Below are 14,942 nucleotides of genomic sequence, written 5' to 3' on the forward strand. Positions count from 1 at the left end.
AGCCATCAGAGTCTCCAGAACCCAAGAAACCCATGAACCCAAGCTTCCTTCCATTTATCTCATTCTACCTGCTCATTCTCTAGTTCCCTTGGATACCCATGCCTTCCGTTGTCATTTCCATGTTGGTAACCAAGCCACACATTTATCTCCAGCTCATACTGCACTCCATCCAGATCATGCATCTACCTCCTGAACCTCTCCATTTAAAGGTATTCCAAGCGATACACGGTGGCTCGGTCGTTAAGCATCTGTCTTTGACTCAGGTCCTGATCCCAGGGTTCTGGGATTGGGCTCCCTGCTCTTTGGGAAGCCTGTTCTACCTCTCCCACTTCCCCTGCTTGTGTTCCCTCTCTTGCTGTCTCTGTCAAAAAAATAAATAAAATCTTATTTTTTTTTTAATAAATAAGGGTTTTCCAAGCACCCCAAACTTAGTGGGTCCAAGCTCATTATCTACTGCCACTGACCACCCTAACACCTGTGAGGAGACATTACTAACACCTGTTACCAAATCCAGTCAGGTTTTCATTCCTCATCTCCCTCTCCCCTGCTTCCACCCTCATTCAGTCACCAGATCTTATTACTCTACCTCGTAGGCCTCTGGAATCTGTCCTGTCTCTCCTTTCCCACTGCTCTCATCCTTTTGCAAACTCTCCTATCTTTTACTTGAAAACTGCAACAGCTTCTTTACTGGACTTTCTCCATTTCTGTCCACCTTTAACCCAAGCTCAATAATGTACTCACTGCAAATTTACAAAAATTTACGCATCTCATTACACCCTATACCTAGTCATTACTCTTAAAAGACATCCAAAATTCTTCAGTGGGACTGTACTGTCCCCACCCCACCCCGCCATGACCTGGTTGTAGCCATTTATTGTGAACATTCCGTCAGCTCTGCAGATCTATGTCTGGATCCTTGCTCAGTATTTCCCTCGGAATGAAACCTTTCCTCCATCTTCTGCCCACCACACACTCAGACAGTGTTTCTGTGTTCTCACACACCTCCCTACCCCCCACAGCGTTTGCAGTTTACCTCAAATATCACCCTTCTGGGACACCTGGTTCGGCTCTCTCAGCTAGAATAATTGGTACTATGACAGTGGTTCTCAAAATGTGGTCCCTGGGACCCACGGCATCCACATCACTGGGCACTTGTTAGAAATGGAAATTCTTGGCCTCTCCACACCCCAGACTTATGGATCAGAAATTCTGAGGATGGAGCCCAGCAATTTGTGCTTAAGAAGCAAAGAGGTGGGCTGCCTGGGTGGCTCAGTGGGTTAAGCCTCTGCCTTCAGCTCAGGTCATGATCTCAGGGTCCTGGGATCAAGTCCCGCATCAGGCTCTCTGCTAGGCAGGGAGCCTGCTCCTTCCTCTCTCTCTCTACTTGTGATCTCTCTCTGTCAAATAAATAAAATCTTTAAATTAAAAAAAAAAAAAAAAGCGAAGAGGTGATTCTGATGTCCTCTAAGTGTTGAGAACCATGTTCTCACCTAGCATCCTACACTTACCCTGCCCCACCCCCAATGACTCCATTTTTTACTGCATATTTGAATTACTGGGAGTTTTTAGACCCTACAAAGCCCAAGTCTCATCCCCAGAGATTTAGCTTTAATTATCCCTTATGTCATTCTTTTTCAGACATGTTATGAAGCTCTGCCCTACCAGGGAACTTACCACACACCATTGTAGTTGCTCATTTAATTGTAATTCTCCTGACACCAATAGAATGAGCTCAGAGCAGGCCCCGCAGTGTCTGTCTTGCTCATCACCAGCACATCAGGTGAACACTGCGCCGAGGGTACTAGTCAACTTTGTAGAAGGAATGATGAAGTGTGAATGCCTCAGACCCACACTTTCCTACCTTTTATCTTTCTTTTAGGATTTTTCTTCAAAATGTTTTGGCTTTTTCCTTTCTCAGTCCTGGGAGGATACAGGATCTCAGACCAGAGTCTCCCAATGAATTGTCACTCAGGGCCCTCAGTCAGATTTCCCAAAAGAAGAGCTTGAATGATAACCGAAGGCTGGCTTTATATATAGTCAAGGGTCAGCTTTCTGCTATACACTTTTCAAAGTTATTTTCAGTTTCTTAACAGCAAGTGAAAATGAGATAACTTTTGTCTTCAAAAGCTCTTCAGGGCTTTTGAATTAAGAAGGAAGGTATTTATCAGGAAGCAGTGTCCATGACTATCCCTCCAAAGCCACTGGTCAGGAGGACAGCACCTAACTCAGGTAATTTCCGATGGAAACTATAGTGACTTCTGCAAAGGGAATCATCTGTCCTTATGTCCAAGTTGTATTTAAAACGTGACTTCCCAAAGCTCACATTTCATGGGTCGTGTGGGCATCTCTGTCAGTTGGGATTATGTTCAACTCCCTTTGGCACTTTGGGACCGTGAGGGCTAAGCCTGGATTTACTTTTAAAATTTGAAAAAACTGCTTAATTTAAAAGCCAAAATATTTTAAATCTGCCTTGAAAACCTTCAAAAACACTTGACGAGGAACAAATTGTCCTCCTTTAACCCAAATTGAGATTGGATATAAAACAGCAAAATTTTTTGTATTGTAATAACAATAGTGGAGAGAAAAAAAATTCATGCGTTTTTAATGGTTGTTCTTTTAAACTAAATAAGTCTGCTGCCCGACAGCTCTTTCACTTTTTTAAAAAAATTTTTTTAAAGAATTTATTTATTTATTCGACAGACAGAGATCACAAGTAGGCAGAGAGGCAGGCAGAGAGAGAGGAGGAAGCAGGCTCCCTGCAGAGCAGAGAGCCCCATGCAGGGCTCGATCCCAGGACCCTGAGATCATGAACTGAGCCAAAAGCAGAGGCTTAACCCACTGAGCCACTCAGGTACCACCCTGCTCTTTTACTTTTCTATCACCTGTAATGACAAAGAAATTAAAAAAAAAAAAAAATCAGAGTCTCGGTATTTAAAACTTTAACACCCTGGATTACCCATCGCCAGCTCTAATTTGGGAGAGCAATCCTCCCTCTGCCTTATCTTTACATACTCTAAAAAATGCTCCAGTATACTATTTGTGCGTTGCGGGGTGGGGGGCGAGGGGGGGACACAGAAACACAGACCAGGAAAACACAACCGTTTATACTGGTAGAGAGACTGTAGGTGCAGATCAGTTTTTAATGGAAGTACAGCTGACAGAATATGTTTAACATGTACAGCAGCGTGATTAGACAATTCTGTCATTTCAAAATGCTCGTACAGTTAAGGGCAGTTACCCTCTGTCACCACACAAAGCTATTACTGGCCTGTAGTAATCCCCATGCTGCACTTGTCATCCCCGTGACTTCTTGTAAGTGGGACTCGATGCCTCCCTCACCTGCTCCTGCTTTCCTCCCATCCCTCCCCTCTGGCAACCACAGTTTGTTCTCTGTATTCATCAGTCTATTTCTGGCTTTTGTTTGTTTAGTTTTGTTTTTTAGATTCCACATATAATTGAAATCCTATGGCAGGTGCAAATTTTAGCCTTGCCCCAGAACTATTTAAATGCATACACCGCAAGGGACTGACATAACAATTTTTTTTTTTTTTCATATAACTGACTCACTTGTGAGCCTCTGCATATCTCCAGGGCAAGGGTCTTGCTTCGTTATTCAGGGAGCATTTAGTATTGCTAGAGGTTCAGAGAACTGCTGCCAGCTCTGGCTGACCCCAGCAGATGACGACTATGGCTGGTGCTATATTCTTTGACTGTTAACATCTGCTTCGAGGAGGTCTTCAAAATCACTTCCCAGCAATTCGTACAATGTGTTCCTTTGAGCCCTGCTGGTTAAGCATTCCTTTTTATATGTAATTATATGTGCTGTTACTGTTAAGCCAAATATGATAAACACTGACTTGAGCTCCTTGTTAGAAGGCCAGGATATAGTTCTTCCTTGGTCACGGACCACTTACCTTGAATGAAATAACCACTCTGACACTCAAATTTCTCATTTGTAAACCTAAGTTGGACTGAATACCCTTCAAAGGTTCTTTCTGAGCCATTTTTCAAAGACACCAAGAACTTCACCTTGCATCAAATAAACTGAAACACTGTGTTTATACAAACAGTGCACATATATATTTGCATAATTTAAATATATTTATATATTTTTGTTATATATATTCATATTTGTATATATTTATGTATTCGTATCTTTACTCATGGTGAATATTACCATTAAAACAAGCTAAGAAACATGTTACAAATATGTGAAACAGTTTTTTTTTTTTTTAAATAATTTATGCAACCAAAGAGAAGCAACCAGGACAAAAGGAGAAAACCACCCCCCACCCAGCCCTACCACTCATATACACCCTTACACAAACACATTTTATAACTCTGCATAACCTAAACACCCAGCCAAAAATATCCCAACTTACCGATGAGATGCTTTTTCTAAATATATATTGTCCCTGCAGCTGATAAATGAGACACGTTCTCTTCTGCTGCTTAAGTCTTTTTAGACACAGCACACTCCCGGTGTCTCCAGTTACATGATGTGCTATACGTAAGGTAGGCAGAATACTCTGAGAGTCTCAATTTAAAAGATGGAGGAGAGTGTAGAGATCACTGTTTTAAAGATGAGGAAGTAATTTGCCTCATTTGCAGCTTTACTATAAACACCCACCTGGGAGCTTATGGTTTACCCAATTTGACTTAAAGAGAAAAGAAAGAAAGAAGATGTTACAGGTGACCCTGCATGTGTTCCTCCAGTGGAGAGAGCTGGGAAATATATTTTATGAGAAACAATATAGCTAGACAAGAAATGAGTTTGAGTCAAAAGTAGATCCATCCCAGTTTACAAACCACTGCTCTTGTACTCTGAAAGTGTGGCATCAATATTCCCTAACAAATAATACACACAGTTCCACTTCAACATTTCAGGACCTTTTCGTTGATTTTCAGTGAGATTTCCGAGCTTTTCTCTGTGAAGGGAATTACCAGCTGGGAAGGATGCCCAGTGCCACAGGGTGAGGAGCTGGAGTGCAGACTAAATACCGCGGCCTGTCTGGCAGCTGACTGGACTTTCTTCTCCCCTCGTTCTGGAGATTTTCATTGCCTGGAGTCCAGATGGGACATCCAAAGGTTGAAGCCCATCCAAGTCAGAAAGGTCTTAGTTGTAGGCACCAGGGAAAGCTTTGCTCTTGATCTACAACTCAGAGCAGCCAAAGATATGTAGCATTTAAATCACTCAGCAACAATAACCTGCATTTACCCAGCACCTTCTACGTCAAGAACTATTCATTTAATCCACACTAACAGCCTGCTGAGGTAAATACTTCCACTACCTTCATTTTTAACTCATCAGTTATCTTCTGCCGTATCACAAACTATCCCCAAACTTACTGACTTCAAACCACACGTATGTATTGCAGTCCGAATTCTGCAGACTGGCTGAATGTTTCTCCTGGCCAGGGCCTGCCCGGCTGCTCTCCGAGGGTTCACCTCTGTGTCTGCCAGGAGCTGGCATGTGGGTTGGCTGCTGTATCATCAGCAGGGCCGCCTCTACCTGTCTCGCAGTGGGCACGCTGTTGGCCAGATGATACAAATAACTGAGCTGTGTTTTTCATCACACAAGACTTGATGGTCCTGCCTTCTTTACATGGCTCTTCGTGTTTAAAAGAGTAGCAAGAGAGGAAACCACACACACAAGGGGAACAACTGGGAAGTGTCTGATGTGTTGTATTTGCTATTGTCCTACTGGCCCAAACAAGTCATGTGTGGCCACAGCCAGAGTCAAGGAGAGCGGGGGATGGGAACCAAAGGACCCAGTTACAGGGAGGCAAGAGCCAAATGGGAGTATTTCTGAACAAGCTACCAACGATGAGCAAACTGAGACCAAAGAGAATACCAGATAACAGGCTCTCCATACCTCAAGGAAATAAAACAATGATCTGAATTACGATGAAGATGTAAAGACTGACATGGCTGATTGTTAGGCATTAAACCCATAATCCTTGGGGCCCCTGGGGTGGCTCAGTCTGTTGAGCATCTGACTCTTGAACTCCGCTCAGGTCTTACTCTCAGAATTGTGGTTAAGTTTGACTCCCATGTTGGGCTATCTAAAACAAACAAACAAAGACCATAATCCTCAGGAATGAGTGGCGATTTGTGTGGCGATTACAGTTAATGGCTTCTTTGAGAAGCCATTAACTGTAATAAGGGATACCCTGTTGGGGTTTGGTCTGCAAAGCAATTAAGTAAAAGTTTCAATTATTTGGGATATAGGTATTTCTTAGTCAGGAAGGAGGGGGCTTCTGGGAATGAAGATGAAGTAATAGTGATTGTAAATGAGATAAAAGACAGTTTATCAATAAGCTATAGTCTCAGGTTCCTGAGGGGAAAGTGCCCTTAAATAGTCCCAATCCATGTCTCCTCACCCAATGGAGAATGCAATGAGGAATATCGGAAAGAATTTTTTTATGTGAAAAAACAATTTACAAATTGCACTCTTTCATTCATTTTTATTTTTTATTCAAATTCTAGAAATAATTACTTTATCTGGTATCCCCAAGTTTTCCTCTCTGGCTTCCTAGAAGAATCTTGCACAGACTCAGAATCCCAAGAGCCTATGATGAGCTGAAAGCTGCATTTGCTTTTTTATGCCTGACAGAGTTTTACTTGCTCTTTAAATAAACTTCCCTACAACTGAGGGCTGGTTTCTGGGGCTCTGGTAGCAGTGCACATTCAGGCAGATATAATGTGGCATTTTGATTCATCTAACTCTACTTTATGAAGTCTTCATTATCATATCACAGGTCAAATCTACAGACCCATCTTAAGCCTTTCACAGAAAACCTATTAGCATGCTGATTGTCTGGGGAAGATAGTGCAGCCCTCCAGGACCGCATCACATACACGCAATTAGAGAAAGGAGGCCTGGAAGAATTTCTATTTAAAGAATTTAAAGAATTTATTTAAAGAATTTGTATTTCTATTTAAAGAATATCTTTCTTTCTATTTAAAGAATTTCTATCTATCTTTCTATTTAAAGAATTTATCTATTATTTATTTGACTAATAGGTCTATTAGTCAAATCTAATATTTAACTCTATTTAATAGAGTCAAATTTATCTATTTATCTATTATGAGGGATGAGAAAAGACTTCCATTTCCTTAGGAAATGGTTGTGGACAAGGATGCCTGGGTGGTTCAGTTGGTTAAGCGCCTGCCTTCAGCTCAGCGTCCTGGGAGTCCTGGGATCGAGCCCTGTGTTGGGCTTCCTGCTCAGTTGGGAGTCTGTTTCTCTCTCTTCCTCTGCCTGCCACTCCCCCTGCTTTCTCTCTCTCTCTCTCTCTCTCTCTCTCTCTCTCCGACAAATAAAATCTGGAAGGAAAGAAGGAAGGAAGAAAAGTGGTTGTGGGCAGAAAACCTACTCCTCTAAGCTCCTTCAATTCCCGCCCAAGAATTTCTAAGCAGTGTTTCCCGTTAACGTTTAGGAGGAAGCGATGTAGATAGTTAATTCCTAAACTTACAGAAACTCCTGAAGAAAGATCCCAAGCACAAAGAAAGAAGTACATACAGTCCTTGGGTTTCAGAGAAATGAACAGATGGGAGAATGGCTTCAAGTTGGATTTTCCAAATTCCTCTTCCAACCTGGGCCAGTATAAACACCTCTGTGCTCTTGGCATTTCCAAGGTCAGGTTCCAACTTCAAATATGTATCAGTGAGGACAAAGAACTCCTTCTTTACACAAAGGATCCACAAGGAACAAGATTGTGTGCCTTCTCTTTCCTACCACCCTTCCTTATTGTGTACATTCCTTCTTCTGTACAGAAGACAGCATAGAACTAGTCCAACAAGGTTGAGTATGAAGACAATTTGCTGATTCTCAATAATAAGGAAGTAAACATACCTTACCAATGGAAACATTCTCAGAAATCCACTTAGCCCCATGTGTTAGCATCTCTTCTCATGGCATCCTTATAGTGAGTTTTCCAAGATAAAATCTTATACCTGCTCAATAATATCTTTATAGAGAACAAAAATCTTGCCCACTTAGCCAGAGGCAAAGAGAAATATCAGACTGTCTCTGAGAGAAGATAGTCATGTGAAAAATGGGTTTGCACCCAAATAGCTTCTGGATGTGGGGTGGGGAGATACTCCATACTCTAAACTTTGTTTAGAATATATATATGGGAATATATGGAGGGCTTTGACTTCCCGAACATATGAAGGAAGAATGACTAGGGGAGAAGAAACTGACTCAGAGAACGTTGTGAAAGAAAGTGGAAGGATCAGACTGAAGAACCAGACTGTCTTCCAGAAATGACAGAGAAAATGGCTAGTTACTCCTGGCCCAGATTCTCAGGTATATTCTGGATTCTCGTCATGATTTCAGGAAGGAGAGTTGAGTCTTCAGATCATAACACCCATGAAACATAGCTTTGTGGACAAGTGAAGAAAGGCTGGCACCTCCAGTTATATTGAAAAGACTGAGGCAAAGCAATCCAACTTGGAACTTCAAAAGCTTTCTTTCAGCCTTGAAATAGCTACTGAGCGAGGCACTGTGGAAAACAAAGACCAACTGGACATTAATTCCGTGCTTCTCAAGATTATGGGGTAGCAAAGCAAAAATAACTTATTAGAAAGTTAACTCATGCCATAGGTAGAAGAAATAACTTGAAACTGGAAAAGTGCTAAAATTTATTTCCAGCTGGAAAATGTTGCTGAGCTGGGTTTTGTAGACCTGCAGAAACAAGGAAGCAAAACCACAGGGAAGAAATATCATGGACAAAGCCACAGAAATGGAAAACCTCCAGGCACTTACTGAGAACAGCCAGTAGTGTGATTTAGCAGACAGAGGGGAAAGTTAGACGTAATGCATGGATACCTCTCCCCCCAAAATGGGAGATAAAGGACATGTTTCCTCCAGCTTGCCTGTGGTTAATAAATTCCAAATACATAGAAACTACTGATCAAGAGAGTAGCCAAGAACAAAAATCCTTCTAAATTTGGAGAACTCTAAGATAACTAATTTGCATATTGAATCCTCCCTGAAAATTTCCTAATAAAGAAGTTTAAGTGATTATCTTCCCCAAGAATTCTCAACCTCAGCACTATTGACATTTATTTTGGACTGGGTAATTCTTTGTTGGGGAGTGCTGTCCTACACACTGCAGGATGTTTACACAGCATCTCTGGCATCTATTTACTAGAAGTCAGTAGCACCCTAGCCCAACACAAGATGTAACAATAACCAATATCTCCAGACATTACCACATGTCCCCTGAGGAAAAACCAGTGATCTGACAACCACGACCCTTGGGAATCGTGAGTCTACCCTGAATCTGTATGTCAGATGATCGTTCTTGCATAAGTGGAGCTGAGGAAGGAGCTAAACAAGCCCTAGTATCTCTTTTCTTACAGAAGCTTAAAGCAAATACAGCTGTTAAAAAATATAGGTGGGACATTTCCTAGAACTCTATTCATTGTTGTAAGGAAAAGTAAATAAAACCCAAAGTAGAATCATAAGACTTTGAAAAATTGGGATTTCTAACCAACACTTCCCAGTCCAACATACTGAACCAAGCCTTTCACAGGAATGGAGACAGCCATCCTCCACACCATCTTGGTGTTGGCAAGAGATGGACTCCTGACAATCGTGTATTTAATATTCCTAGCTATGTGTGGCCTAAATATTGTTAGAGTTAAGAAACTGCTGTGCAAGTTTTAAAAATTGTGAGAGCCAATTTCTAGTTATGATGGTACAAATTAAAAAAAAAATTGATATCTGAAAAAGTGGTGGTTTTTAGTGACAAAAAGATTTATGAAACAAAAACCACTAAAGTACTACATTTTATGCATGTCTTTAATTCCTTCTCTCTCTGGCGAGATGTGGCAGCTTCTTTCATTTTTTTTTCCTTTTAATTTTAAAGGGAATGAGGGTGGGGAGGGACATCTGTATGTACAATCCTACAGAAGTGCCTATTACATTACCTTCTTAAAAACATTTTAAACTCATTCTTTCACTTAGTATGTTCACTCTCTTTTCTTAAAGATTTAGCTCTAAGGAATAAATGTCAAAATAAGTATCAACAGTCCAATATCATCTGATAACCATGGTAGGTACTTGATGCTACCAAAAAAAAAAAAAAAAAAGAAAAGAAAAAAAGTTCATTATAGTAATAGGTACAGAGTTTCTTCGTGTACAATTTTTTCCTTTTTTTTTTTCATGTACAATTTTAACAGTATGTTTAAGAGTTTAAAGCAATTAAGCAAGTTGGGTTATAATTTTTACTGCCTGTTAACAATACATCCCGTATCCACAAAAGTTAGCAGGCAGGCATGGTCTTTTGAAGGAGTCATAGAAAAAAATTACCAAACCCATTGATAATGACTTGGTGATAACATTCTCTCTTTTTTACTTCAAAGGTGTCCTTGAATGGCCATTTTGGACAAAACTCGTTGTGGTGGCTATCGGCTTCACGGGAGGTCTTGTCTTCATGTATGTACAGTGTAAAGTCTACGTTCAGTTATGGCGCAGGCTGAAGGCTTACAACCGAGTGATCTTTGTGCAAAATTGCCCAGACACTGCCAAAAAGCAGGAGAAGAACTTCTCATGTAATGTAAACACGGACATCAAGGATGCCGTGGTAGTGCCTGTATCACAAACAGGTACCAATTCACTGCCATCTGCAGAGGGCAGCCCCCCGGAGGTTATACCAGTGTGACAGGACCAGTGGGGAGTTTCTTCACTGAAGAATATCTTTCTAGCCCTTAGCCACTACACATGACAGAAGTGATCCTGAAGTATTCACTCTCTTTATCTTCTTTCTCCAACTGACTCATTTTTCCTTACTTGGCTCAAAAAGGGGACCAAAAGACCACCAAATGACCAGGATCCCATGAAGCAGTCCAAAGTGTGATACGGAAATGTGAAGTTTGTTAGAGAGTGATTTCTAAGACAATTAAGAACCAATGGAGCAAGGAATGCTCTTAGGCAGTGACGAAAGCCTAAATGGACCCACATCTTCATAGGAGCAGGATCAAGTTTAAGAATACAGACTTGAATTGCAATGTGTATTTCTTCTAAGGCCTCGTAATGTTAACTATCTCATCTGGAAATAAGAAACATACTTGGTTTTAAGCTTGAATTTGTCTGCATTGTCCTTAAGACATATCTGAAGCAAACTTGGAGGATGCATATTTTGATATTCATACTTTGACAGCTAACAGATTTTTATGGCTATAGTGGAGTCCAGTTGTTTTAACAGATGCATGTTTTTAAAATAGATGCAATACACATTTGAAGGTATTAATACTTAGAATTACGTTCAAATCATGAACAGAAGATTTGCAGTTTTGGGGTGTAATTAGTGCTGTTAAATACCCACAGAAGCTGAAATCAACTATCATGTCCTGCATTTTATCTGGTCCCCATAAAACAGTGTTGTCCAACAGAAATGAAATGTGAGCCCACAAATGCAGGCCACATGCATACATTTAAAATGATCCAGTAGCACCATTAGAAAAAGTAAAAATAAGTGAAATTAATTTTTATATTTCACTTAACACTTTATATCAAATTATTTCAATGTCATGAATATTAAAAATTAAGATATTTCACAACCTTTTTCATAAATCAAAATTCAAAATCCAGTATGTATTTTATCTTTATGGTATATCTTAATTTGAATTAATCATATTGTTTAGCACAGCCCTAAAATTAGAAGCACAGCCTCTGCTTCATTTAACAGTTGAATATTTCAAAACAGCAGCTCAATTCATTCTTTTATTCAAAGGCTCACAAATGTTATAGTTTTAAAAGCACTAAATTAATTAATTAAAATTTTAATTAATTAAAAGCACTAAATGTATCAAATGAAATAACCTGGTTGGTTAGAGAGCTGAACTTACCATTTCTCTAGAGGGTGAAAAAATGAAAGTATAGAAAGATATAATGATCTACCTGTGGCAAAGTTCTGAAATTAACTTGTTTGCTACTATGAAGCACATAAGATAAGGAAGCAAAAAATATTTTTGTTAAGTCGAATGTGGAGGGTTTTTTTTTTTTTAAATCCACATGTGGTATCAATTTGATAGATGAGTAGTTTTGACTAAGCATTTGGACTATTTTAAAAAGCTGACAGTATTTCCCTTGCTCAGCTGGGAAGTAAAGATATTCAACAGATTCTGTGATAAGTAATAAACTGAGTTGTTTAGGTTTGGCAGTTCAGTTGATTATTGTGTTCTTTGCATATTCATGTAAAACTGAAGCGTGAATGATATTGTAGTGAGCTAGATTAATGATTATAGAGTTTGTGACCCGTCAAAGAAAGATGTCTCACATTTAAAAAGGTGACTTATTTTTGTTAGCTGTTGTATTTATTATTGTGAAAAGGCAGTCACAATGGCCATAAGAACCAAAGCATGGGTATCGCATTGCACAAACTCGGGTATCACATTGATGCACTTTGTAATTATCAGTGTGCTTGTTCCTCACGGATTATCATAGAAAAAAGGAGAAGAAAATAACCTTTTAATGAGGAGAAAGATATGAATATTAGTAGTGGCTGACACTGAGTCCAAATAGTCCCAATTCCTAGAAATAAAGAAAAGGTAAACAATGTCAACTTTGTGTGTGTGTGTGTGTGTGTGTGTGTGTGTGTGATTTTACGTGTGTACATGAGAAAAACATTAAGGGTTTTGGCCAGTCAGGAAACAAAAGGTTTAAAACTCATCTTTCTTAAAACTTGTTGTGGAGGGTATGGACTAAACGCACATGGAAAACAAAGCTGAAGTAACTAAAGAGAACCATAATAACTTCTGCACAAATAAGAAGGATCTCTTGTAATAATAAAATATCTTTGAACCTTAAACAAACTAAACTTTGTATTAACTTCTTAAATTTCCATTTCAAAAGTTTAAGATAAATACTCATGAATAACTAAACTTTGAGTGATTTGACCATGGCACCTTACCCAATAGATTAACCTTGATACAATTTTTGTTTATTTTCCTAAGCTTTTTTTTTTTTTTACTAATCCATGTTTCCCAGAGCTTAACAACAGAAGTGTGTTGTTTACAATATTCTGGGGGGGAGAAGGAAGGAGGGGTAATCTGTCACCAGCAAGCAATGAAATCTTAATTTCCCTTTTGTTTGCTCTGGAAGGAAAAGGATTATTGACCTTAATTACCACCAAAAATACTGTTTAAATTCTAAGACCTAAATAAGCAAGATAAGTAAGTGCATAGCTCATTTCTCAGTGGAAGATGATTGGCTAAAGAAGGCTTGTTTATTAATGGCTGCACTAACATTAAGAAAACATTTCTAGAATGAAAAGTAAAGATAAGCATTACTGTCTTAACCCTAAAATATGATATGGTATTTTAATACCATACCTAAATTCTCAATATTAACATGTACAGGCTTTGACCTTCTTGTAATGAGAAAATAACATAGCTCTCTAAGAGGTTAAGTCAGCTTTTTATTCTGCTATTCTTCTGAACTTTATAAACCCTGAACTCCTGAATTTAAATCTTTTAACAAGTTTTCCTGCAATAGTTGTTTATGGTTCAAACAATCGGGAATAACGATGTGCATTTAAAACCCAATATTGATTTCCTTTTCTATTCTGTGTGGCAACTGCCCTTTCAATGAAAGGATTTGGCTTTGTGACAATACTTTGTGGACTGGACATACCCTTCAAAAACTACACTCTAGAAGGACAATTTTTTTTTTAAGCATGTTTACCTGCTCACGTAAGAAGTAAAATGGAAGTGAATCAAAGGACTGAAATCAAAGAATGAACAACACAATTCTGTTAAAAACCCTGGCTTTTTATAGTCATGCATCTGATAATATCAATACCATAAACCACAGACATTTATGCTGTTAATTTTTAAAAGAACTCTCACTTTCATTGTATCAAAGATCGAATTGAAAAGAAGTGAAATCCCAGTATTTTTTTAATAAAGTCCAAAAGGCAATTAAGCTTAACACAAGCAAAACAAAAATGAAAAATTAAAAAAAAAAATCAAAGCAAAAATGATCCAATCTACATGGGATACAGCAATGGAGAAACTGAAGATAGGTATATACTGAAGGAGTCTCTCAAAATGCCCCAGGATTAAATCTCACTCTGAACTGCTATTATGTGATTACTGTCCCAGACAGCCGCATTTACCTTGTTTTGCAAAAAGTCCTTAGGTACCCCTAAAAACATCGGTTTGGCTGGAAAATTAGCTCATTAGAGCAATGACATCATTAAGATACTCTCATTGTCAAGGGGGTGTGGTGGGAAAGATTCCTGACAGTTTACCTTTCCCTACCTTGGCAATCAATATTTTGGAACAAAGTAGATCTCTTTACACTTATTATCATTATTGTAGTTGTTATGTAATAATTGTATAGGACTTTAATTAAGAAAGATGAAAAACCTTTTTTCTTTCCTTAAGTCAGCCCAAAGGTGCTATTTTACATATCAATACAGCTCAAAGGAAGTACTGTTATTTTGGGCTGCAGTGTTTCCTCCAAATCTGAAGAAAGCCCATTTTGAAATTGGAAATTGCATTAAAACAAACAAGGAAAAATTATTTTAACTGTGTGCAATTTTTGAGATTGAGCATTTGTACTTTTTTGGTTTTACCTAATTCTCTTGCATTAACAATTTACTGTTTTGTGAATAATGTGTACTAAGACAAATTAAGGAAAATAATTATCTGTGAAAGACTTTGTATATTAAACAAGTGACCTAAACTTTTGTTGTGGTTTCTATACTCTTTGCCTAATTTACCAGCATTTCTGCAGATATGTATGTGCAACATTCAAAAAAAACTTGGGTTCTTAAGATTTTATAATAGTCTGTGTTTTTAAGCAGGGTGTGAACATATTACTATTACATTAAAGCCAACATAGGCTGACCAACCCTGATACAGAAAGGAATAAAGAGATGCATTAAGAAGGGAATACTTTAACTCAGGGAAAGGACAAGGCA

The 14,942-nt window shown here is 38.8% G+C and overlaps 1 protein-coding gene across 2 annotated transcripts in view; it reads left to right on the plus strand.

Moving 5' to 3' along the window:
• The window catches only part of MARCHF1 (membrane associated ring-CH-type finger 1), a 916,809-nt gene extending 902,101 nt beyond the window's left edge, over positions 1-14,708 (plus strand). For both annotated transcript variants that reach the window (XM_059374251.1, XM_059374241.1), the window contains one exon: positions 10,378-14,708. In XM_059374251.1, coding sequence (XP_059230234.1) covers positions 10,378-10,676 — 299 coding nt within the window. In that variant the 3' untranslated portion in view covers positions 10,677-14,708. The remainder of the gene's footprint in view (positions 1-10,377) is intronic.
• Positions 14,709-14,942: the final 234 nt, after the last annotated feature.

Source organism: Mustela nigripes, chromosome 1, assembly GCF_022355385.1.
Source record: "Mustela nigripes isolate SB6536 chromosome 1, MUSNIG.SB6536, whole genome shotgun sequence".
In the NCBI taxonomy this organism is placed as follows: Eukaryota; Metazoa; Chordata; class Mammalia; order Carnivora; family Mustelidae; genus Mustela; species Mustela nigripes.